Raw genomic sequence first — 26899 nt, 5'->3', positions numbered from 1 at the left:
ATGGGAATCTAATATTTATATATATTTATTAGATCCCCATGGTACAAATCTAGTTTTTAATGCATCAATGACCTATAACTCATGCATTGTGAATATTTGTTGCAGTTGTCTGGACATGTTATGCCAGCAGTGCCAGGCCACGGATATAGTAATATTATTTTTTCTGTTAATATATTACAGTGTCTTAATTTCCCAGCTATGTCCATGTATTTCCACTTGTGCTGGATCAGCAGTATTTCCGCAGCTAACGCTGTTGTAACATATGGAGCAGATTCCTCCACTGAGGAGGACATTATTACAGATTACTGATGTGATTTCTCACATTACATCTGTTCATTTCTGTATTAACCCTAAAGCCCTGTCCACTATAGGCCAGGTTCACGCCGTTAATAAAGGGTTGTTCATCACTTGGAAAAAGCCCTTCCAGAATATGTTTGTACTTTGGGCAACGAAATGTGGTAGCCATTTCTAACTATTCTTAGGACTTGTTCACAAGCTGCATTTTTTCCGCATGTTTTTCAAGGGTAGAAAGGCTGCAATTTAGTACAAGCAAAGTGAATGAGATTTCTAAAATTTGAATTATCAAAGCGTTTTCTCAGATCTACAGCATGTCAATTTTTTCGACATTTTTGCAGCATTTTTCACCTATTAAAATAAATGGAAAAGACTTGGTCCCAATAGAGGAAGATACATGGGAAGATAGTCCATACCACTAGTGTCCAGAAGTGAGGGGCAAATGCTTTCGCAATACTATCTGATCCATAGAGTATATAACACCCCTTTGCTCCTATATAACTTTGGTTACAAAAACAAATCAAACTGTTATAGGTGTGGCAATCCTGACGCAGACCTATGTCATGTAATGAGGAACTGCCCTAAACTTGGAAGATTTTGGAGAGAGGTTTTGGACCTTGTTTCCAACGTGATTGACTGTGAGATTCCCCAAGACCCTATAGTTTGTCTACTGGGATATGTAAATGGTCTACCAACTGAAGAGGCCCATCAGACAGCTATCCTCCGTCTACTATACCGGAGGATAGGCACCATGGCTGGACTCTCCGGGTCTGGCTCCTATGACATTAACATGGTCAAGAATGCTAGTGAATGCACTGGTTAGACAAATCTGATTTGTACGTAATCTAAGTGCAATAACTCCAGTCAATTGATAACTCACAGATAGATTTGAGATGATTAAATAAACTGAATATGTTAATAAATAAAGGAGAGACAGAAAGTGATTAACACATTTGATATGTATTAAAGTAAATAAATCATTTTATTGCATAAGAATTTAGCTGTTGGGGCGGAGGGGATGGGAGGGAAAGGAAACAGACATTGAGCAAAAGTAACGATATACGCCATAAAGGACATATGGACTTGATGTGAAAGATCCGGTAATATCCGGCTACTGTTTTTTTTTTTTTCCTTTTGAGGACTGAAGAGCTCGGCGCGAAAGGGTGGGTGTTGGGAAAAATTCAAATGTGTGATTGCAAACCTACTTGTTCATGTTTTAATAAAAAATATTTGATTAAAAATAAATAAATGGGGGAAAAAACTCACTTAAAGACACTCATAAACAGGCAAAAATATGTGCATTTTAGCATTTTTCCGGCCAACGCTGGTTTTTGGTACAGAGAATGCTGCAAATAGTTAGCATGTGCAGATACCCTTGGAGAGTTTCTAGATAACCAATGCTATTTAGTGCATGTCTTTCCTAAAAGCAAAGCATTCATGTTGGCTTTCTCCAAGAGCTGAAAGTGAAGGTCCATGAGTAGAATCTCACTTTGATCATGAAAGTGCCACATTACAGCTTTGTTTATTACAAAGCTTATAATATACCACATATTTGGAAATCGTTATGGTATGTTGGGGAGGCTCCTGGATTAAGGTGCAGATATGTTCATGCTGGTATTGACTACATTCATCTTGGAGATGACAGCCGAGTGTAAGGAGACTTGTAGGCCATGAAATGCTAAAATTTGCAAATAGGGAAGGGTTTATAACAACAGCTGTGAATGGAGCTAGCACTGTTATAAGCAGATGTCGGCTGTATAACACAGCTGGTACCTGCCAGGCATGATGTGAATTGAAATCTTAAACCCACTGTATACACCCGACATGCACTGTAAATATGCTGGGGATGTCGGGAAGGGGTTAAAGGGTCGATATTCACTTACAAGATTGTTACTGCCAATCGGTCGCACTAAAGACTCCGTTCTCTTTTTCTGTGTAGAGGCTATTTGCATGTTGGAAATTACAAAGCATGGCTGTATGTACCTTACAGTAGCAGACAGGTTGGGTCTCCACAATACAGACTGTCATGTATTTATAGCCAGATTCTGGTGTCTCCTCCAGTAAGAGACTGTCCAAACCAGGCTACCTACTCAGGATCGCTGTATTGCACCATTTACTGAAGACCAAGCCCAATCTCCACCAAAGTAGAATATGACTATTTGTCCTCGGACTGAAATATACATGCAAAAAACTTACCTGCCAGAATTCCTATTGCAGCGCCGATATAGCAACACCAAGTTAATACACTGCTCAAAAAAATAAAGGGAACACTCAAATAACATATCCTAGATCTGAATGAATATAATATTCTCATTGAATACTTTGTTCTGTACAAAGTTCAATGTGCTGACAACAAAATCACACAAAAATCATCAATGGAAATCAAATTTATTAACCAATGGAGGTCTGGATTTGGAGTCACCCCCAAAATTAAAGTGGAAAAACACACTACAGGCTGATCAAACTTTGATGTACTGACCTTAAAACAAGTCAAAATGAGGCTCAGTATTGTGTGTGGCCTCCACGTGCCTGTATGACCTCCCTACAATGCCTGGGCATGCACCTGATGAGGTTGCGAATGGTCTCCTGTGGGATCTCCTCCCAGACTTGGACTAAAGCATCCGCCAACTCCTGGACAGTCTGTGGTGCAACGTGACGTTGGTGGATGGAGCGAGACATGATGTCCCAGATGTGCTCAATCGGATTCAGGTCTAGGGAACGAGCGGGCCAGTCCATAGCTTCAATGCCTTCATCTTGTAGGAACTGCTGACACACTCCAGCCACATGAAGTCTGGCATTGTCCTGCATTAAGAGGAACCCAGGGCCAACCGCACCAGCATATGGTCTCACAAGGGGTCTGAGGATCTCATCTGGGTACCTAATGGCAGCCAGGCTACCTCTGGACTGTGCGGCCCTCCAAAGAAATGCCACCCCACACCATTACTGACGCACTGCCTAACCGGTCATGCTGAAGGATGTTGCAGGTTGCAGATCGCTCTCCACGGCTTCTCCAGTCTCTGTCACGTCGGTCACATGTGCTCAGTGTGAACCTGCTTTCATCTGTGAAGAGCACAGGGCGCCAGTGGCGACTTTGCCAATCCTGGTGTTCTGTGGCAAATGCCAAGCGTCCTGCACGTTGTGGGGCTGTGAGCACAACCCCCATCTGTGGACATTGGGCCCTCATACCACCCTCATGGAGTCAGTTTCTAACCGTTTGTGCAGACACATGCACATTTGTGGCCAGCTGGAGGTCATTTTGCAGGGCTCTGGCAGTGCTCCTCCTGTTCCTCCTTGCACAAAGGCGGAGGTAGCGGTCCTGCTGCTGGGTTGTTGCCCTCCTACGGCCCCCTCCATGTCTCCTGGTGTACTGACATGTCTCCTGGTAGCGCCTCCAGCCTCTGGACACTACGCTGACCGTCACAGCAAACCTTCTTGCCACAGCTCGCATTGATGTGCCATCCTGGATGAGCTGCACTACCTGAGCAACTTCTGTGGGTTGTAGAGTCCGTCTCATGCTACCACGAGTGTGAAAGCAAAAAGTGACCAAAACATCAGCCAGAAAGCATTGGTACTGAGATGTGGTCTGTGGTCCCCACTTGCAGAACCACTCCTTTATTGAGGGTGTCTTGATAATTGCCAATAATTTCCATCTATTGTCTATTCCATTTGCACAGCAGCATGTGAAATTGATTGTCAATCAGTGTTGCTTCCTAAGTGGACAGTTTGATTTCACAGAAGTTTGATTAACTTGGAGTTATATTCTGTTGTTTAAGTGTTCCCTATATTTTTTTGAGGAGTGTATATTGCAGAGTGTGTGATAATATAATATTAGACATTTCTGCTATTCATGAATGAGCAGCAAAATGAATGTGCACATTGCAAATTGTGTTATTTTTAATGGATTGCAATAAAAATGGAAAAATGGAAATAGCACCCTTCGAGGAATAAAAAAATACAAGTTACAACGTGGGGGGGAAGGGGAGGACAGCAAGCTATGAAGAAGGCATGTCTCCCAACAGGAAGTCCTAGCACCGTTCAATGGAGATGCCCCACTGTCAGACTGGTTGCCAGAGCATGAGAGCATGCTGGGAGTTTTATGCCGGTTTCACACATCCGTACTTCGCAATTGGAGTACAGACTGTAATGTATGGACCGGCCGCGGGTCTCCTGAACCAAAGTCAATAGCATTAGACCTCATTCACACGTCCGTGCCTAAACATGTACATGAAAATATGGTACCGGTGTGATCAGTATCTTGGATCAGTGTGTCCGTTTTTACCATCAGGGTGTAGTCCGTGTGTCCGTTTATGTCATCAGTGATCAGTGTTTTTCACTGATGGATAAAAATAATGACAAAGCTTCCTCTATCCTTTGCAATGTTAAATACAGACAGCACACAGACTGTACACTGATGCCATCCGTGTGCTGTATGTGTTTTTCACGGACCCATAGACTTGTATTGGCCCTTCTCATCCGTGAACCTGGATAAAAAATGGACATGACTCCATGAGTTTTGCACATACACACGTTTTGACACGCTGCAGACTTTACAATCCGCACCGCAGATCAATTTCTGGGCAGCAGTTGTCAGCGACTTGTAGATGAGATGTGTTGGGATCTCGTTAACATTGCTATTACTGATTATTCTGTGGATTTTCTGCACACAAATCCGCAATGTGTAAATTTACCTATACAATCTGTCAGTAATATGTGAAAGATCTGAGCTATCTGATCTAAGAAAAAAACCTCCTGCATCATAGGAGCTCAGCTGCAGGGTTAGACATGTGTCTAGAAACAAGCTTGCTGATTGTTTCCAGTGATATCAAATGGTGAACACAGCTCTAGACTATAATACAGGCTGTAATTTTGGATTAGTTCAAGGTAAGTTTTTAAATTTTTTTTTATTACATACAGTATAGATTTATACAAGAACCTTACATTACACGGTGCCCACTGAAGTCAACAACCGACCCCGTAATACATGGCGCTAGTAAGTGTGAATTATTGTTTGCAGTCGTTCTTTGTATTGGCTTATATAGAGGGGTCACGAGTAGGGGACCGCACTACCCCTATGACATTTGTTTGCCCTGGTACATATGGACAGCACTTGTTCTAGCACTTATTTATTGCATTCACCTTCTCTGTATACTGGTGCTGTTATGGGATGACCATTTCCCTATCCTTTAGTTGTACAGGTTGTTTTCCAGTGTGCATTCCCAAGGTGTTCACCTCTGTAGTAAACAGTTCTTTCACGCTCCTGAGAATAAAAATTACTAGGGTGGATATCTTTTAATATCAGTGGATGTTGTGTATATGGACTTTTCAAAAGCTTTTGATACGGTTCCACACAAAAGGTTGATACATAAAATGAGAACAATGGGGATAGGGGAAAATATATGTATGTGGGTTAAGAATTGGCTCAGTGATAGGAAAGAAAGGGTGGTTATTAATGGAAAACACTCAGACTGGGTCTCAGTTAACAGTGGGGTACCACAGGGGTCAGTATTGGGCCCCCTTCTTTTTAACATATTTATTAATGACCTTGTAGGGGGCATACAGAGTAATATTTCAATATTTGCAGATGACACTAAACTCTGCAGGGTAATCAATACAGAGGAGGACAATTTTATATTACAGGAGGATCTATGTAAACTAGAAGCTTGGGCTGATAAATGGCAAATGAGCTTTAATGGGGATAAATGTAAGGTAATGCACTTGGGCAGAGGAAATAAAATGTATAATTATATGCTTAATTGTAAAACACTGGGCAAAACTGTAACTGAAAAAGACCTGGGTGTATTGGTGGACGACAAGCTCACGTTTAGTGGCCAGTGTCAGGCTGCTGCTGCAAAGGCAAATAAAATAATGGGATGCATTAAAAGAGGCATAGATGCTCATGAGGAGAACATAATTTTACCTCTATACAAGTCACTAGTGCAACCACACTTAGAATACTGTGTACAGTTCTGGTCTCCGGTGTATAAGAAAGACATAGCTGAACTAGAGCGGGTGCAGAGAAGAGCGACCAAGGTTATTAGAGGACTGGGGGGTCTGCTATACCAAGACAGGTTATTACACTTGGGGTTATTTACTGTGGAAAAAAGAAGGCTTAGGGGTGATCTTATTACTATGTACAAGTATATGAGGGGACAGTACAAAGACCTTTCTACTGATCTTTTTACTCTGAGGCCTGAGACGGGGACAAGGGGGCATCTTCTACGTCTGGAAGAAAGAAGGTTTAATCATAATCACCGACGTGGATTCTTTACTGTAAGAGCAGTGAGACTATGGAACTCTCTGCCGCATGATGTTGTAATGAGTGATTCACTGTTAAAATTTAAGAAGGGCATGGATGACTTTCTTGAAAACTATAATATTACAGGTTATAAATACTAGATTCCTTGATAGGGCGTTGATCCAGAGAACTAGGCTGATTGTCGTATGGAGTCGGGAAGGAATTTTTTTCCCCAATGTGGAGCTTAGTGTTTGCCACATGTTTTTTTTTTTGCCTTCCTCTGGATCAACATGTTAGGCTATGGGTTGAACTAGATGGACTTAGTCTTCCTTTAACCTTAAAAACTATGTTACTATTGATTTCACACTTCTTGTCGTAACCCGAGTGTCTATGGGATCACAGACACTCTACATTTACAGTGCATTGTGAAAGTATTTGGCCCACTTGAACTTTTCTACCTTTTGCCACATTTCTGGCTTCAAACATAAAGATATCAAAATTCAAATTTTTTTGGGAAGAATCAACAACAAGTGAGACACAATCGTGAAGTGGAACAAAATTTATTCGATATTTTAAACTTTTTAACAAATTAAAAACTGAAAAGTTGGGCGTGAAATATTATTCGGCCCCTTTACTTTCAGTGCAGCAAACTCACTCCAGTAGTTCAGTGAGGATCTCTGAATGATCCAATGTTGTCCTAAATGACTGGTAATGATAAATAGAATCCACCGGTGTGTAATCAAGTCTCCGTATAAATGCACCTGCTCTGTGATAGTCTCAGGGTTCTGTTTCAAGTGCAGAGAGCGTCATGAAGACCAAGGAACACACCAGGCAGGTCCGAGATACTGTTGTGGCGAAGTTTAAAGCCAGATTTGGATACAAAAAGATTTCCCAAGTTTTAAACATCTCAAGGAGCACTGTCCAAGCGATCATATTGAAATGAAAGGAGTATCAGACCACTGCAAATCTACCAAGAACCAGCCATCCCTCTAAACTTTCATCTCGAACAAGGAGAAGACTGATCAGAGATGCAGCCAAAAGGCCCATGATCACTCTGGATGAACTGCAGAGATCTGCAGCTGAGGTGAGAGAGTCTGTCCATAGGACAACAATCAGTCGTACACTGCACAAATCTGGCCTTTATGGACTAGTGGCAGGAAGAAAGCCATTTCTCAAAGATATCCATAAAAAGTCTTGTTTGAAGTTTGCCACAAGCCACCTGGGAGACACACCAGACATGTGGAATAAGGTGCTCTGATCAGATTAAACCATAATCGAACTTTTTGGCCACAATGCAAAACTATATGTTTGGCGTAAAAGCAACACAGCTCATCACCCTCAAAACACCATCCCCACTGTCAAACATGGTGGTGGCAGAATCATGGTTTGGGCCTGCTTTTCTTCAGCAGGGACAGGGAAGATGGTTAAAATTGATGGGAAGATGGACAGAGCCAAATACAGGACCATTCTGGAAGAAAACCTGTTGTAGTCTGCAAAAGACCTGAGACTGGGATGGAGATTTATCTTCCAACAAGACAATGATCCCAAACATAAAGCAAAATCTACAATGGAATGGTTCAAAAATAAACGTATCCAGGTGTTAGAATGGCCAAGTCAAAGTCCAGACCTGAATCCAATCGAGAATCTGTGGAAAGAGCTGAAAACTGCTGTTCACAAACGCTCTCCATCCAACCTCAATGAGCTCGAGCTGTTTTGCAAGGAAAAATGGGCAAGAATTTCAGCCTCTCGATGTGCAAAACTGATAGAGACATACCCCAAGCGACTTGCAGCTGTAATCGCAGCAAAAGGTGGCACTACAAAGTATTAACTCAAGGGGGCCGAATATTATTGCACGCCCTACTTCTCAGTTTTTAATTTGTTAAAAAAAATTCAAATATCCAATAAATTTCGTTCCACTTCACGATTGTGTCCCACTTGTTGTTGATTCTTCCCAAAAAGAATAGAATTTTATATCTTTGTTTGAAGCCAGAAATGTGGCAAAAGGTAGAAAAGTTCAAGGGGGCCAAATACTTTCACAATGCACTGTATCTAATTGTCACTGCCGTTGCCGTATATCGCGTAATGTCCTGTGTGTTAATAGAAAAAAATATTATGATCATTAATGTAAAATGTTTACAGTGGTGACGAGCCTGATGTGCCGCTCTTCTATGTGTGTATGGGTGAGGAATTGTATAGTGGAGGAGAAGATCTGCATCAGAACCCTTTTAAAAATGTGTTTTTGTAGTCACAGACCTTCTGTTAGAAAATTTTCTGTGCCTGTGTCCCTTTAGCCTTGTTACTATAGGGACCCTAAAGCCCCTCTCTACTATAGACGGTGGGACAGATCGCTTTCTATCCCACTAATAATCAGAGTAGAGAGCTGATAGACTCCTCTGTCATCTCTGATGATGACATTACACATCACCAGTCTAGAGCTGCCATTACTCCCAGCTCAGGTGGATGGCATCACTGGATATCATCAGGTTGCAAAATCTTGTATTGGCTGCAACTGCTTGATGGCACTTGAAGGCTATGCCCAGATCCCATCTGTTTCACCGTTCATGACTCGTTTCGGGGCTTCTACCTTAATTCCCGAAAAATAGGATTCAAAAATGTCTCTGACACATCCATTGATTTCAGTTTGGTTGGTTTCACACATAAGATATTCAAGGTCCGAATATGGGTCGTGATTTCCGGACAGGCCACAGGTCTCCTGATCCATGCTCAGAAGCCTCACTGGCATATATGAGGCGGTTACGCCAAGGGCAGGAGACACACGGTCCATACTTGGACCATGAAAGTTGTATGTCAAAAACAGGAAACTTTGGACTCCTTTTGACCTTTTTCTGGCTGTGTGCGTCTTTTTAGCCTTACCCAATTGCAGAATAACTTAAATTTTCAGTAGAATTTTATGTTTTGGACTCCATTTGCCTAACTGAAGTCAGTGGCGCCATTGTGGGCACGTCTGAAAATCGTGTTTTTTCAGAGATATAAAGTGAAGCCCACAATAGAATCATGTATGGGAACACAGCACAGTGACTGGCACCAGGTACTGTGCCTGTAATGTACTTCTCCGACACTAAAACACCCTGGGTGGCACTGTTTAGGGGCAAAGTGACTGGCTAAAAGCAACTGAAGCAGATTACAGGGTTGGTCAAATTGATTGGATAAATAGAGATCCTACTGTGTATGGTCCATATAAATCAATGACCTGCCCTGGGTCTATGGCAAATAGCCAGAATCCATCTTTTTTTCATGAAGGAAGATATTTGAAGATCTGCTGTGAAAATCCACAACATAAATTGCCATATTACGGGTTTAAAGTCCACAATTCAGGTCATATTTTGCTGATTTTATGCTGCAGTGTGTGGATGGGAAATCGACAGCGTAGCCGCCACGTGTCCGCACACCTTTAAGGTAAATGCACACATTTCATACCTGCAGCAGAATCCACGGTGTAATGCAACCTGATCGGTATAAATTGACCTGTGGTGCAGACTTTGAAATCCTCAGCATATCAATTCTTTTACCGATTTTTCACTTTGCAATGTATCGGGTGAAATTCACAACAAAAATCCACTTGTAACACATGGGGATTTTGCTGCAAAAATCCCCATGTGTGCAGGTCATTTAATGTAGATCTCCTCCCACTAAGGCCAAATTCAGACACCTGTGAAAATTTTTCCTAGTATGGACCATGACATTTGGACAGGCGACAGGTCTGCTGACCTGACTTCCTCAAATATGTCAGTGAGGTTGTTGAGTTTGGATCAGGAGACCCGTGGCTGCTCCAGACTTCACTCCGTACTCTGATCGTGTTTCATAAACTTCTGAATTCGGCCTAAATAATATTTCCCGCTAAAATAAAAATTAGTGAAGAACACTCCTTGCTTGTTCTTAGTTCTACCTTCTTCTGTTTGGCCACTAATATGGCTACTATCGCAGTCCTAATACGATTTGTCACTCCGCTAACTATGCAGGGATCTGTTTGGAAAGCTGGGTGACAGCTCCTGTGATTGCTGCAGTGATAATTTGACACTTCTCATCCTTATGTCTGAGAAATCACTACAGAGAAATTCTGCATTTGTAAAGTGCTGCGGAATATGTTGGCGCTATAAAAATTATTATTATTATTAGCTTTAATCTTGCCCGTCTCACATGTTCTGCAGCAATGCTTTTCTTTATGTTTCTGTATCTTGTAGGTACGGTCTTCTCGTCATTTTTCTACAAACCAAGTCAACAGCAGCGGATCAGAGTTCACCTGTTATCAGGCCATGGTACAGCAGAGCAGTGCCACGGCAGTAGCTGGCAGTACTTTTGTCCTGTAGAGGAAGCACAGCACTGAAGCTTTGTACGCAGCAGTCTAGGATTGTGCAGCGCTGAGTCCTGGACACATGGGGACTGATCAGGATGAAACTGGATACCAGAGGCAATTTAATGCAGCTGTGTCCGTTATTCAGAGCTTACCAAAAAATGGTATGTAAAGCCCTATGTGACCCAGTGTTATGTCACAAGTCCATGTAATGTCCCTTTATGCTACTAGTTATTATGTGTCTGTAATACATCACATTGATTATATCCCTATTCCTCCATGATTTATAGACCCAGCCTCCCTGCCATAAAAGAGAACACTGGACAGTATGGAGGGCAGTGGTAGATCAAAGTAATGATGTAATTACAGTAGACTGTGCTATATAGGTACATATGAATACAATAATGGGAGGGCAGGTGAAGTCCTCATCTGTGGTACCAGCTGTCGCTTTTGCCCCAGGAGCTTCAAGATATCTTTGTCATTAAAGGGTTTTTTCCACAAAGTTAACTTTAAAGTTTTTAATTAATAGATCTTGGAATGTGTTTAAATTTTTTTTCCTGTGCTGAGATAATCTTATAAATGTTCCCCTGCTGTGTACTGTGTAATGACTGTGTCTGACCGTACAGGAACATGGTCTGATTATACCACAGCTCCTGGGTAAGGGAGGAAGGAAAAGAGTATACAGACATTACAACTGGGGATCACAGCTGATTCTTTTTATGAGAAAGCATTTCCTGACTTTAAAAAAAAAAAAAAAAAATGTTTTACCTCACAGAAAGCAGCAGCTGCAACCCTATGCTGTCCTGTCTATATACTCCTTTGCTTCTTCCCAGGAGATGTGGTATGATCAGACCATGTTCCTGTACGGTCAGACTCAGCCATTACACAGTACACAGCTGGGGCACATTTATAAGATTATCTCAGAACAGGAACATTTTATTTAAACACATCCAATTGTGGAAATTATTATTCCAAGATCTATTGATTAAAATTAACTTTGTTCGCAGGAAAACCCCTTTAACACAGCTGCCAGCTTTCTCCTTGTACTCTGTCCATTACTCTGACACCTTGTCCTGGTTTCCACTTATCCAAGCTACAATGACAATGATAGTCGGGTAATGATGTAGAAGTCGTGCATAAACAATATATCTAGACAGATAAGACCTCTTCAGTGTTAATAGGCTGATCTATAAAAGCCGCCTTTGCTTAGCATTATCAACTTATTCTGTGTATAGGGTCCTATGTGTCTATTCACCTTCTGTCTCCTCATTCGCTAAATGACTGGACTTTTTATCCTGGTTCCCCCAGGCGCTTATCGGCCGTCCTATGAAGAAATGCTCCGATTCTACAGCTACTACAAACAGGCTACCCTAGGACCCTGCAATATATCTCGCCCCGGTTTTTGGGATCCCATCGGAAAGTACAAGTGGTATGAATGCTATACTTTATTTCATATGCCAGAATGTGAATGTCTTAAAGGGACAGTCTGTCATTCAGAATGCTCATTTGTGAGCAAGAGTGGAGCGGCGATAAGTATTTTCAGATTCGACCTGGTCATGGATTACTTGGATAACGATTATGCATGCCATGTAATGCTACATTTCCCCAGCAACAGAGTTTCTTAAAGGGTTGTCATAATGGGACAACCCCTTTAAAGAGCATCTGTCACTTACCATAAACATGTATTTTTTTTACCTGGTGTAAATGTTAATGCTCTCCTGAATCTAAGGTTGTTTTTATTTTTTCCTACTCCTCTCCGTTCCTGATATATGGCCCCCTCTTCCCAATATATTAAATTAATCCAACCTTATTATCCAAGTGGGCGTGGTTATCTAATTTCTGAGTGAGATCTTTGACCATGCCCAGTTGTAAAACAAATTTTCTATATTTATATACAAGGAAGAGGGGCCCATATCTCACTAACTGAGAGGAGCAGGAACAAAAAATAATGCCAGATTCAGGAGAAAATTGCAGCTTGCATTATGTAAAAAATACATATTTATGGCAAGTTACCGCTCTTCTTTAGGGACCGGCTATACCGTTTGTACGGACATTAGCGAATGTATGCAGAATACAGCAATTGCGGAAGTGAAAGATTGGTGAATACTAAGCAATGTAGACAAAGCACAAACTTCTATATTCTGTTTTTCTGCGACCCAGATCAGCCTATTCTGTAATGTTTTATAGCAGGGTCCCAGGAGGTTTAATTCCATATCACTTTGCTCTTAATTTCCACTGAACAATTATCCATTTTTGCATACCAGTTTACATTATTTTGGTCTAAGGGGTAACCTCTCTCTTTGTGGAGTGACATGCTTAACATGCCAATGTAAGGAGACTTATAGGCCATGAAATGCTCCTGGGAAATTAAATATGCAAATTGCCTTTTCAGAGAGGAAGAGGGCTTGAACTCTAGTGCCACCTATTGGAAGGGCAACACCCCAAATCACATGTCTGCAAATTTGAGATTCTGGTTTGGCTTTTATCCTAAGTAGTGATGAGCGAGTATGTTTTGTTAACCCTTTCGCCGAGTATACTCGGGCGAGCACCGAGTATTTATATGTCTGCTTCTTACACATTCCTCACATGTATTAAAGCTGTCAAAAAGTCGCAAATCATGCACACGGGAGTGATTCAACCATATCACCGAGCAGCTGTAAATACTCGGTGCTCGGCCCGAGCATACCCGAAAGGGTTAACAAAACATACTCGCTCATCACTAATCCTAAATCTTGTGGCAAGACTTGTTAAAGGGTCAATATTGACTTTATTAAGGATTGCTGCTTCCAATAGGTGGCGCTAGAGTTCAAGTCCTCTTCCTCTCTTAGGCAATTTACATACATTATTTTGGTCTTTTGCAGGGACGCATGGAGCAAGCTTGGTGATATGAGTCAAGAGGATGCCATGTGTTCTTATATCAGAGAAATGAAAATGGTTGCACAAAAGGTACACTATATAACGTGTGATGTCTTATCAAATGCAAAGTCTAATAATGTTGTAAACATTAAATAAAGCCATTATCATGACCCACGTCCCATCTGATCTCACCTTAGTCCCGACCGTTTATTTGATTATCAGTCACTAACATGAAGTTCTCATATTATGTACAGTAAATAGCCATAGCATTAGTCTACGGTTCACCCCATAAGGGAGTGGTACAGTAGTTCAAGATGGTCACCATAGACTTTGTTGGCACCTAGGTCTACATATCATCAGAGTCTAGCAAATGGTATATGTACCAGTCCACATTAACTACACTGCCATGCCGGGTAGAAAATATAATGCACCCTGGGTGTCTAAGGAGGGACTGGCAAGCTAGAATTTTTTGGTTAGGGCATGCATATGCAAAGCTAGGCCAGTCAGCTTAATGGTTTATCAGTAGTGTTGATATATACAGTACAGACCAAAAGTTTGGACACACCTTCTCATTTAAAGATTTTTCTGTATTTTCATGACTATGAAAATTGTACATTCACACTGAAAGCATCAAAACTATGAATTAACACACGTGGAATTATATACTTAACAAAAAAGTGTGAAACAACTGAAAATATGTCTTATATTCTAGGTTCTTCAAAGTAGCCACCTTTTGCTTTGATGACTGCTTTGCACACTCTTGCCATTCTCTTGATGAGCTTCAAGAGGCAGTCACCGGAAATGGTCTTCCAACAATCTTGAAGGCGTTCCCAGAGATGCTTAGCACTTGTTGGCCCTTTTGCCTTCACTCTGCGGTCCAGCTCATCCCAAACCATCTCGATTGGGTTCAGGTCTGGTGACTGTGGAGACCAGGTCATCTGGCGTAGCACCCCATCACTCTCCGTCTTGGTCAGAAAGCCCTTACACAGCCTGGAGGTGTGTTTGGGGTCATTGTCCTGTTGAAAAATAAATGATGGCCCAACTAAACGCAAACCGGATGGAATAGCATGTCGCTGCAAGATGCTGTGGTAGCCATGCTGGTTCAGTATGCCTTCAGTTTTGAATAAATCCCGAACAGTGTCACCAGCAAAGCACCCCCACACCATCACACCTCCTCCTCCATGCTGCACGGTGGTAACCAGGCATGTAGAGTCCATCCGTTCACCTTTTCTGCGTCGCACAAAGACACGGTGGTCGGAATCAAAGATCTCAAATTTGGACTCATCAGACCAAAGCACAGATTTCCACTGGTCTAATGTCCATTCCTTGTGTTATTTAGCCCAAACAAGTCTCTTCTGCTTGTTGCCTGTCCTTAGCAGTGGTTTCCTAACAGCTATTTTACCATGAAGGCCTGCTGCACAAAGTCTCCTCTTAACAGTTGTTGTATAGATGTGTCTGCTGCTAGAACTGTGTGTGGCATTGACCTGGTCTCTAATCTGAGCTGCTGTTAACCTGTGATTTCTGAAGCTGGTGACACGGATAAACTTATCCTCAGAAGCAGAGGTGACTCTTGGTCTTCCTTTCCTGGGGCGGTCCTCATGTGAGCCAGTTTCTTTGTAGCACTTGATGGTTTTTGCACCTGCACTTGGAGACACTTTCAAAGTTTTCCCAATTTTTCGGACTGACTAACTTCATTTCTTAAAGTAATGATGGCCACTCGTTTTTCTTTACTTAGAATTTGTATTATGGCAAGAAAAAAGCAGCTAACAGTCTATTCAGTAGGACTATCAGCTGTGTATCCACCAGACTTCTGCACAACACAACTGATGGTTCCCAACCCCATTTATAAGGCAAGAAATCCCACTTATTAAACCTGACAGGGCACACCTGTGAAGTGAAAACCATTTCCGGTGACTACCTCTTGAAGCTCATCAAGAGAATGCCAAGAGTGTGCAAAGCAGTCATCAAAGCAAAAGGTGGCTACTTTGAAGAACCTAGAATATAAGACATATTTTCAGTTGTTTCACACTTTTTTGTTAAGTATATAATTCCACATGTGTTAATTCATAGTTTTGATGCCTTCAGTGTGAATGTACAATTTTCATAGTCATGAAAATACAGGAAAATCTTTAAATGAGAAGGTGTGTCCAAACTTTTGGTCTGTACTGTATATACACCAAATACATTACTTACTGGAGAAATTAGACATTTCACCTGCTTATACATGTTTTCTTGACATGCAAGACTTTAATATGTACTGGAGTACTGTGTATGGTAATAGTGAAAAACCTTTTATTTTGTATGTATCAGATTATAGACACAATTCCCTTGGAAGACACCTCACCGGAGATGTTTGAGCATTTCCGTCCTCTGTATGATGTCATCCCTGACATGCCACGTCCCCCAGACTCCTTTTTTGAGCCGAGCAATGGTAGGTGGATGCTTCACTATTATAAAACCTCCAACATGACCTCTTCACTTATTTTTTAAACTTTTTTCAAGTTTCTGATTCATTAAAGGGGTATTCCCATCTCCAAAATCCTATCCCCATATGTAGTAGAAATGTGGTATAGTTCTTCTGATTAGCTACGTCTCTTACTCCATGTGCAGGGCAGTAGCTTAGGTATCCATGGATACGACCACTAACAGCTAACTAGCTGTCACTATATGATTGGTTGTAACCATAGATACAGAAGCTACTGCAATGCCCTGTACATGGGGTAATTGACATAGCTAATCAGAAGAACTATACTACATTTCTAATTGGAGGTATTTGCAAACATTATTAATAATAATAATAATAATATTATTACACCTACTACATATTGTGATAAGATCTTGGAGATAGTACCCCTTTAAGGCCAGCAGTTTGTGCACCAATCTTAATGAAGGGTGTGCTAGAATAAGATTATTAAGATCATTATCAGGCTCACACCTCTTAATAAATTTGACACATCTTACTAGTGGCGTGCACCTCACCAGAAATGTTACTCCAATCAGTGACTGGAATAACATTTCTGGTGTAATGTATTTTGCCACTTTCAATGAATCTGACATGTGGGCATAGGCATGCCCTGGCTCCTCCACAGCTCAACCCATTTTGCTGGAGCTGCTTCACACTGGTGTGAAAATGTCAAGTCACAAAATATTTGTGCAACTTCACGTTGTGCAGAAATATTGAGACTTTTCAAAGTGTTTTACGACCGTTTTCTGGTGAAAGCACATTGATGAATTGCCCCCGTAGTGTCATTCTTTGAGGGCCAGTCCTAGGGGGTGGCAATTCAACACAATATAAGCTTCATATTGTAATAATCAATAACCACAATATCTAATAAATCATCTATAAAAACATCCTATGAGTTACGCAAACGCATTCCGAACCAAAGCGTGGTTCTTACTCATGGCATAGTGTGCTTTATACAGAACCAGCATAAGATGTCAGCACAGGATTAATATGGAGCCCCCAAGAACGTCAACTCAAGGGGAAAACTAAAAGCACCCAGTATTTTTTAGCAGTATGCTGTTTGTAGTATTATTTGGGAATTTGATTTTGGGAACTGTATTATTTGGCCAGTATATGGCAGTGATATGTGTGCTGTATATGGCAAAATTATTACCCTGTGACTGTATTTTTGGACTGAGATATACGATATGTCCCAAAACAATAATCTGCTCATATACATAGTCACAAATACACTGTAGTCTATGTAATGCCAAGGCTGGTTGTCTGCACAAAAAAAAGAGGCAAGTGGATGAGCTACATATACAAGACAGAGGCTGGTGCTTTACAGCCAGCCTTGGCTTCACCTAGACTACTGTACATTTGTGACTCTGTATATGAGCAGATTATTACTTTTTTATAGCCCAAAGGGTTAAAGTTTAAAGATCTGGTGGATAAGCTGATATACTGTAACCTGGTGAAAGTTTATCTTATCACTAGAGAGCAGCTATGTTCTGTATGAAAGAAACACCTAGAGCTATCTGCTAGTGATCCAATATTGCAGCCTGACTTGTAAATACAATGCAGACTGAAAGCAAATACACATACACACGTACACATGTAGCTACTTAAAGGGATTTACTGGATTTATTTAAAGAAAGCTTCTACAAGTTTTCTACTATATTTTTTGTTTCTGCTCATCATAGTTTTAAAGATCACTGTTTGCTGTCAGTGGAAAAAAAGAAATATTGAATGGTATCTGTAAGCTAAAAACCTGTAGAGATCTAATGCTATGTTCAGCTGATAAGTGGATAAAGTAAATACATCAGTACGACAAATCTCGTGTCTGTTTTGATGTTTTTTTTCAAAGTGTTAGTGATGTAATTAGGGTTTCAGCACAGGGGGGGCACAACACATCTGGGTGGGCTGCCAAACCAGATGATGCAAGTTTACAACTACATAGGTGCACCCTACTAGGTATAATGGGCACTTCAACGAACAACATATAGAATAAGACCGATATTACCACCATATAGTGGTAGATACCAGTCCTTCAGACCATACAAGTGACTACAGAACAGATTGATATAGTGGCTCATTAGTAATGTTCTTTCTAATGGGAGTATTCACTTCTTTTTTTCCATCTGGCCCAGACCACCCTGATGACTTCTTGTGGCCACAGCTGGCCTACAGAGTTTGGAACATGAACACGTTTGACTTCTTACATGTCCAGCACCTACAGAAACTTCCCATCCCGTTTCTGCTTAGTCTGATACCCAATTTATTGCATCACTGCACCTGCGATGTGGCAAAGTTCTCCCAAATGCTGTACTTCAGATATATTGGCTCCTTTACTATAATTATCCCAAATTGTGCCACATAAGCAGTGTCCACCCCCCCTCCCTTAAGTAAACTGATGGTAGACAATAATAGCAAGTCCCCTGAGTGCCCCTTATAATTACAGCATGCATACTTTTAAAACAATAATGCTGCGTCTGCCCCCTATAAACTAATAATGCTTCAATGTGACCCCCTTTTAAAGTAACATTGTCCTTTGAGTTCCACCTTAACAAAATATATTGCCCCTAGAGCGCCCCCAAAAAGTAATGATGCCTCCTTTACAATTTAAAAATTCTCTGAATACCCCCCAAAATGTCAGTGTCCTCTGAGTGCTCTCACCCCTCCCTCCTGCCACCAAAAAACAAGTAATAATGCTACAAATTCCCCTCAAAAGTAATAATGCACTTATTAATTGAAAAGTGGTAATTTTCCCGATTGGCTCTTTAAAAGGATTGATACCTCAGGGAAAAATTGTGACAAGTCCACCAGACACTGACGTCCTGTGTGAGCCCCTGCTGTTCTGTAGGCTGCAGGCCTAAAATGATCTGCAGCCTTCTAAACAGAGTGGTAGAGAAGGGAACCCCTGGCTCTCTGCTTCACTATAGTATTTAGCAGTATCACTGTCTTTTGGACAGTTGAGCGCGTATACCTGGGGATCTGGATGGGCCCCTTTGTGTAAGCGTGCATGGGCCGGCCGTGGCCCCTGCCTCGCCCTCTGCCTACGCTAGATGAAGTGCGCGGTATTATAAAAATGGATCTGTAACCTGCCCAAACATAGCCCAACGCTGGAGTATAGTTATGGTGGTTGAGTAGGTAGGAGCGCGATTTTGCTTTCTGACTATAAAGACAGTATGTTCTGTATACAGATTTTATATAGCATATAATTGTACATAGGTATATGAAGTCATCAGATGTAAAGCAGGCCTCACTCCTAGATGGATGGGACAATGACTAGCCAATGTGTATTAGGGCCTCCCCTCTATTCATCGAAGACAGACGTCAAGGAGGGGGGATTAGGATCAGGCAGAGAAATTTCAGTTGCCCAATGCTTTTTTCTGTTGTTGGGGAGATAACATGCCACCAGACAAGTCTTCTGCACTTACTGAGAACACGTTCATCGGTGGCCGGGGACCAGCATGTGTATGGGGTAGTCAGAGCTTGTTCGGCTAACACCGATGTAATGTGTGTGGCTGGCCTAAGTTATCGGGCCACAAATACAGCATCTATCCATGTTATCCTTGCCTTTTACAGACCTCTTTATGTAACTGATGCTTTCTCTACCTTCTACATTGTCTATAAATGTCCTCGTGTTACAGATGATGAAAGTCCAGAGGAAGCGAAGGAGCAGAGTGAAGAAACATGGGACCAACGTCCTGGAGATGCCAGACGATATGCCGCTATAACAGAGGAGACAGAGACGGGGGCACTGTCTGCGCAAGAAGAGCTTGAGCAAAGAAGAGATCCTTTAGGTCGGCGAGTACAGACCAGATGGGAATTATTCACAGTAATGTAAAATCTGCACTAGTTGCTAGGAGATGTCATACAATTTGGGGAAGTTATTACTAAGTCCAGATCAGGTGCTGCACAAACATTACAACGTCAAACACTTTGCCACTGTACTTCTTATGGATTGTTAGGCACCAGTTGGAGTTGGGCACACATTGGTGCACCACCAATGGCGGCAGGCCACGCAACTGCTATGGGGCCGTGAGCTGGGGGTGCCCGGTGTCAGCGCCCCCCCTCCGGACAGCTAGCGCCGGGCCCCCACGCCCGCATTCAACTGTTTCGGCAGATGATACAGTTGAAGGCAATGATGGAGGAGGGAGCGTCATGTGACACACCCTCTCCTATCATTCCTCCTCTGCGTCTGACGCAACGGGCGCGATGACGTCACTTCATCGCGCCACGCTGGGTCAGGCAGTGGAGCTGATGAGACGCGCTGCAGAGACTGAAACAGCTGGGTAAAGAGGAGCGGTTTGTATGTATTTATTTATTTAATATGGCTGCACTATGCCCTATGGGGGCTGCACTATGCCCTATTGAGGGCTATATTATACTGTATAGGGGCTGCATTATACTGTATGGAGGACCATGGGGGGCGCATTATATTGCATGGGGGGCGCGTTGTATTGCATGGAGGACCATGGGGGGGCGCATTATGTTTCATGGGGGGGCACATTATATTGCATAGAGGACCATGTTGGGGGGGTGCATTATATTGCATGGAGGACCATGGGGGGGGCCCATTATATTGCATGGAGGACCATGGGGGCGCATTATATTGCATGGAGGACCATGGGGGGTGCATTATATTGCATGGAGGACCATAGGGGGCCATTATATTGCATGGCGAATCATGGAGGAGCGCATTATATTGCATGGAGAATCATGGGGCGCATTATATTGCATGGAGGACCATGGGGGGGGCTATGCTAAATGGAATGCTATGTGGGGTCATTTTAATATCTGGAGGGTTATGTGGGGTCCTTATAATATTTGAAGGGTTATGTGGGGCCATTTTACTGTATGCATACAATTATACAGTGTGAAGGTTTGTGTGAGGTTCATCTTACTGTTTGGAGGGCTAGTGCGAGTCATTATACTGTATGTAGGCCCATTATACTGCATGGAGCGCTCTGTGGAGGTCACAGTTGGGGGATCATACTATGTTGGGGTCACCAAACTTTGCGTCGGGAGTTGAGGTGGGCTACAGTAGGGTCATTATACTGTGCATGTGGAGGCTAATGTGAAGGAATTCACAATGGGGGTATCATACTGTGTTTGGGGTGCACTTTTGTTAGCATCATACTTTATGGGGGCAATGAAAGAGGAATCTAGGACATCAGCAGGAAGAAAACTACTATGTGAATGCTGCAAAGTTGTAAGATATGCTCTTCTCTGACCCCATCAATTTTTTTTTTTTTGGGGGGGTGGGGCGGTGGGCAATTAGAACTTCTGCTATGGGGCCCCATGATTTCTATGTACGCCCCTGGGGGCAGGTATATCTTTATTGCATGTTGTATGGTCGCTGTGACCAGTTCTCATCTAGTATATAGTCCTATAGTTAGGTGGATTGTATACAACATATATTGCTGATATTGATTTTTTTTTTTGCATCCACATTTAGGTGAGGCAACACGTCCAGTGCAAACTGAGCAGAGGCTGCAGAGCTGGGGGTCAGAAAATGATAATTCTGACAGCTTAGAGCAGCTGGGGTCTGATGAGGTGGGACGCTAATGTAATAAATCCATTACTAATACTATGCAATCTGTGAATTAGTATATATAATGTATGTGCATCCTCTTAGGACTGTGAAGAAAATGGTTCTAGGATTTATCCGCACTTATTTCAAGCATCTGATATTGCACACAAAAAGACCAAGACTAGATCAAGGAGGAGAAGTGCAGACAGGCGAAAGGATGATGATTGCTTAACAGGTATAGAAATATATATGTAACCGCAAGACGCTAAGTTCACATTCAAAGTGCTACTTCAGGTGAGAAAATGAAGGTCCTCTTCTAAGACATTGACAAAGCCTGACTTTCCAGCTACCGTGTTTCCCCGAAAATCAGATCTATCCTGAAAATATGCCCTAGCATGATTTTACAGGATTTTTGGAGTATGCTTGAAATATAAGCCCTACTCCAAAAATAAGCCCTAGTTAGTCAAGGCCAGCGTTAGGAAAGGGGAGGGGGGCAAACTGGGGCCCCCAGCATTTCTAATGCGAGTTTGACTCCTTAAGGCCCTTTGGTGACATCATGGTCTTGTGATCATGATGTCACCAAAGGTTCTTTAACTGCGGGAGTCTAGAGGAACTGAAGAGGAGACAGGCTGGTAAGCAGTGCCGGCCATAGGCGGGAAGGCAAACTAGGCAATTTCTTAGGGTCCCCTAGCGTTTCCATTGTGAGGTTAAGACTGCTTAAGGACCTTTCGGTGAAATCACCGTCATGTGACCATGATGTCATCAAAGGTCCTGTAGCTGCGGGAGTCTAGAGGAACTGAAAAGGAGATAGGCTGGTATGTACCGTATATGCAGAGTATGTATATACATGTGCAGTTTGTGTATATACATGTGTATTTACATGTGTATGTATGCTCTGTGTGTGTGTTTGGCTACGGCCCACTATCAGTATATGGTCAATATTTGGTCAGTATTTTTTCTCAGGAGCGGGAGACAAAACCAGGTGAGGAACAATCAGAGAAAAGGTATAATAGAAACAATGCACCAATTCTGTATTTATCACCCACTCCTGGTTTTGGCTCCCACTCCTGAGAAAACATACTGACCGAATACTGACCAAATACTGATAGTGGGGCCGTGGCCTTTGTGTGTGTGTATATACATGGGTTTGTGCAGAGTGTGCATAAAAAATAAAAACAAGACATCCCCTGAAAATAAGCCCTAACTCCTCTTTCAGAGCAAGAAATAATATAAGACTGTCTTATTTTCGGGGAAACACGGTATTGCTTAAAGGGGTTTTCCAGTTAAAAGAAAATATACTAAAATGAGCATAACATAGCAAATGATAAAAATCTACATCAATTATCCACGATGCCTCAATCTAAATATACCTGCTCCAGTTCGGTGTCCCAGCAGCGTTTTCTTTGTATAGCGGGGGTTGACTGGCTCTATGAAATGAGCCTGTCAGCCAGCCCCCTTCACACACAACACTGATGACATGCTGACACAGGCTCGTCTAGTACCCTCTTTTGAAACTTCTTACATTTTTTTGACAAGTATCCTGTTAGCAGGGAGAGCTGTATGGCTGCAAGGGGGGTATTATGATTCTCCCGCAACTACTAGGAGCGTCACCTCTTTTTGGTGATTTACAATTGTAAATCCGATTTCAGGAATAGTTTATGCAGGTTTTCATAAAGTGTTTTTTTCCCTCCATTTAGTTCCTCAATCAACTAGTGATGTCTGGCAAAGAAGTCCCAGCGATGAAGACAGCAGAGACACATCACATGGATTACAGAGCAGATACAGAAGTGAACCGCAACACTTGAGCCCTCAGATTAAGGCCACGGTAGAGGCACTGCAGGCATCAATCCAGAGTCTCTGTCAGCGGCTAGAAAGCCTGGAGAGAGCTTTACAGGTTATGATTCTGAAACCTTATCAATTAACTATGATCTATGGAGAACATAAAGTAACTTTATGCAAAGTGCTGGTTGTATTTTATAAAGCGACTGTGTCACATTTTCTACTTTATGTATGGGGCTAAGCTGCAATACCACTTACAGCCAGAGGACAAAGGTGGAGCTGTTTGTTTACAGTAATCTCATACAACCACTGAATGTCACATATAAGGTGACATATTTACCGTGGCAACAAAGCAGGGTCTCACAGTGTATATTCTGTTACAAGTCTGTCGCCCCTCTTCCTTGTATCAGTGGCTGGTGTATTTGGGTAATGATCAGATCTGATCAGATAAGCATTAGGTTTCTGGCTGTCATTTAGCATTTATACTGAACACATCCTTTCTTCTCTCACAGGATCAGCGACAATACATAGAAGGGCAAACGCTGCGATTGCATAAACTGCCGGTATGTCAGTAATCAGAAAGTGTGTCTGAATCGGACCAGTGTCAGTGATTAAATACCATAGTCGTAAAAAGGAGACAACTAAAGCTCTGTTCACACTTGCTAGTTCCATTCATAATGAAAGTCACAACGCTCTGCTGGATCTGTCATATGACAATTACTGCTGCAACAAATTGACTCCTATTAAAGTTCATCAGGTTTATCCAGTGATGCAAATGTGAACGGAGTCTAATAATATCACCTACAAATATAGAAAATAGTACAGATTTTTCTCAGGAGCAGATCCTGCTCCATACATGGTGTGTGCCGACTGTTTTACAGCCAGCACCTGCCTTAATAGCACAGATCGGAGCTAGCTGGCTCCAGTCGCTGCTGTTTAAACATTCAGATGCTGCTGTCAATCACATATAGCACCATTTAAGCAATAAGATATTGGGGGAATGTGGCTATTTTTTTTTTTTATCCAATTCTCCTTCCCCATCATGATTGTGGGGTACTGGTGGGCTTCTATACCAGCCAGCATTCTGTTGAAGACCACTGTTGATTCTCCTAATGACTATTGCTTTGTATTGCACAAAAGATTGCAGGTTCATGTCCCTTTTTGTAGGATAAAAATTCTACGAAAAAGAACAGTTACTAACTTTTAAAAAAAATATCTAAAATTTTTTAACTTACATGGTAAAAATCAAAACCAGAATTGCTGTTGTTGTTTTTATTTGGGGGTCAGCTCTCTTGCATGGAAAATTGGAATAAAAGGAAAAAAGTTGTATGCAACCCTATATGGTGTGAACAAAAATTGGAAGGGTCTTTAAAAAAATGGCAATACAAACCAAATTATAGAAGAAACATTATAACGTTATCACTGTAATCCTACCTAACTGGAGGACCATGTCACCAGGTTTTGTTTTTTTTTCCCATATGTCAACAGAAAAAAAATTACACATTTAGGGAGAAAGAGAGGTAAAATGAAATAGCAAAAATGAAAATTGGCCTGGTCACGAAGGGGTGAAGCGGCCACGTAGGTTAAAATATTGTGTCTACACCTGTGTGTCCCTTTGCCCTCAATCCTCTGCTGTATTGGTTGTGCTATTGAATACGACTGGCCATCTCTGCTGTGATCCCTCAGCTGGGCTTACATGTATGGGTTTCAGCTACAGCACCTGACAAGGATTGAAAAATTCAGTACGACAAATCCGTTTTTTTTTTTAAGAAAACTCTGATGGCTATAGATAGCTTGTGAATGCTACAGCATATATATATTTATTACGGTAGTATTTTTCTAACATTAAAACACGTCTGTTTTGTCTCATTTTACAGAAATCGCGACGTCCTGCACTAGCCAAGTCTCAGACCTTTCTGTTCATAGTTATCTGGCCATTTGTCGCGCACTGGCTGCTGCGCAGGTTTTTCTGGAGGAAGAGATGACCTGTTGTTTTTGGCCTGTATTGTCCCCTGTACAGAACTATATCTGGAGTGGACAGAATGAATCAGACTTTCATCATCCTGTTGTTTTCTAAAAGAGACTGCTGCTAAAAAAAAAATAATCTCAGTGACCATTGTATATTCAATGGGATAATCATTATTATTATAATATTTCCTTGTTGATTTAAGAATTATATCACATTTTCACCACCTTCTTGAATAATCTCCTTAATCCTGTATGCTTCTTATACACTCTTTAAGCACTGCTGCCATTATAGCTGATAGGTAAGAGTATGCACATACATGCTCCTAAGGGAAAGTAAGCAGCAAAGGCACAAAACAAACACAAAGTAACCAAGAAAAAGTAAAACATAGCATGATATTACACATGGAGAATAGTAGAATCAGAGAGCACCACCGCTGGGCAGAGTTGGAGAGCTGTTTTGTATATGGACTGGCAGGCACTAGTCAGGGCAGGAGGGAAGGTCCAGTAGTGTGCAAAAGCAGGAGAAGAGGCTACAGAGGTGTGCAATCGCAGGAGGGTAAGCCATGGAAGTGTTCAAGGGGAGCCCACAGAGGAGTGCAAGGGCAAGAGGTGAAGCCATAGGGGTGTGCAAGGGCAGGAGGAAATGCCACAGAGGGGTGCAAGGACAAGAGGTGAAAGTACAGGGGTGTGCAAGGGCAGGAGGAGAGGCCATAGAGGAGTGCAAGGACAAGAGGTGAAAGTACAGGGGTGTGCAAGGGCAGGAGGAAATGCCACAGAGGGGTGCAAGGACAAGAGGTGAAAGTACAGGGGTGTGCAAGGGCAGGAGGAAATGCCACAGAGGGGTGCAAGGACAAGAGGTGAAAGTACAGGGGTGTGCAAGGGCAGGAGGAAATGCCTCAGAGGGGTGCAAGGACAAGAGGTGAAAGTACAGGGGTGTGCAAGGACAGGAGGAAATGCCACAGAGGGGTGCAAGGACAAGAGGTGAAAGTGCAGGGGTGTGCAAGGGCAGGAGGAGAGGCCATAGAGGAGTGCAAGGTCAGTAGGGGAGACCACGGAGGAGTGCAAGGGCAGGAGGAGAGGCCATAGAGGTATGCAAGGTCAGTAGGGGAGACCACGGAGGAGTGCAAGGGTAGGAGAAGATGCCACAGAGGAGTGCAAGGTCAGGAGATGAGGCTGTAAAACAGCCCAGTGCCACAGGTTTGTGGTAAAGTTTGTGACTGTTCTAGAGCAAACTTGCCATTCCTGTATACCACTAAACACCATGGGTGAGATATTGTATGGATTTAAGGGCTATATCTATATTTCAAAAATCCTACCTTTTATCATAGTAATTATACTCTTGACTTTCTTCTCACGTTTACACAGAGCTTCAGTAATAAAATGGTTATACCACAGCAAATGAGCTTCCTTCTTCATGGATCTGTTTAGGGCACACTTTGCCTTCCAGGCTTTATATATTTGTCTTATAATTGT

General features: G+C 42.2%; 1 protein-coding gene across 2 annotated transcripts in view; it reads left to right on the top strand.

Annotated features, from left to right (window-relative positions):
- Window positions 1-26455, top strand: part of ACBD4 (acyl-CoA binding domain containing 4) — a 37275-nt gene extending 10820 nt beyond the window's left edge. For both annotated transcript variants that reach the window (XM_073683178.1, XM_073683179.1), the window contains exons 2-11: window positions 10732-11005; window positions 12150-12270; window positions 13703-13787; window positions 16008-16128; window positions 19794-19946; window positions 21605-21702; window positions 21785-21914; window positions 23377-23573; window positions 23971-24021; window positions 25336-26455. In XM_073683178.1, coding sequence (XP_073539279.1) covers window positions 10924-11005; window positions 12150-12270; window positions 13703-13787; window positions 16008-16128; window positions 19794-19946; window positions 21605-21702; window positions 21785-21914; window positions 23377-23573; window positions 23971-24021; window positions 25336-25443 — 1146 coding nt within the window. In that variant the 5' untranslated portion in view covers window positions 10732-10923 and the 3' untranslated portion in view covers window positions 25444-26455. The remainder of the gene's footprint in view (window positions 1-10731; window positions 11006-12149; window positions 12271-13702; window positions 13788-16007; window positions 16129-19793; window positions 19947-21604; window positions 21703-21784; window positions 21915-23376; window positions 23574-23970; window positions 24022-25335) is intronic.
- The last annotated feature ends 444 nt before the right edge of the window (window positions 26456-26899 follow it).

Source organism: Phyllobates terribilis, unplaced genomic scaffold, assembly GCF_046119375.1.
Source record: "Phyllobates terribilis strain yellow unplaced genomic scaffold, ASM4611937v1 Scaffold_5__5_contigs__length_657084704, whole genome shotgun sequence".
Classification (NCBI taxonomy): domain Eukaryota; kingdom Metazoa; phylum Chordata; class Amphibia; order Anura; family Dendrobatidae; genus Phyllobates; species Phyllobates terribilis.
The sequence above is the reverse complement of the archived record's forward strand: the minus strand, read 5'-3'. Positions and strand labels throughout refer to the sequence as shown.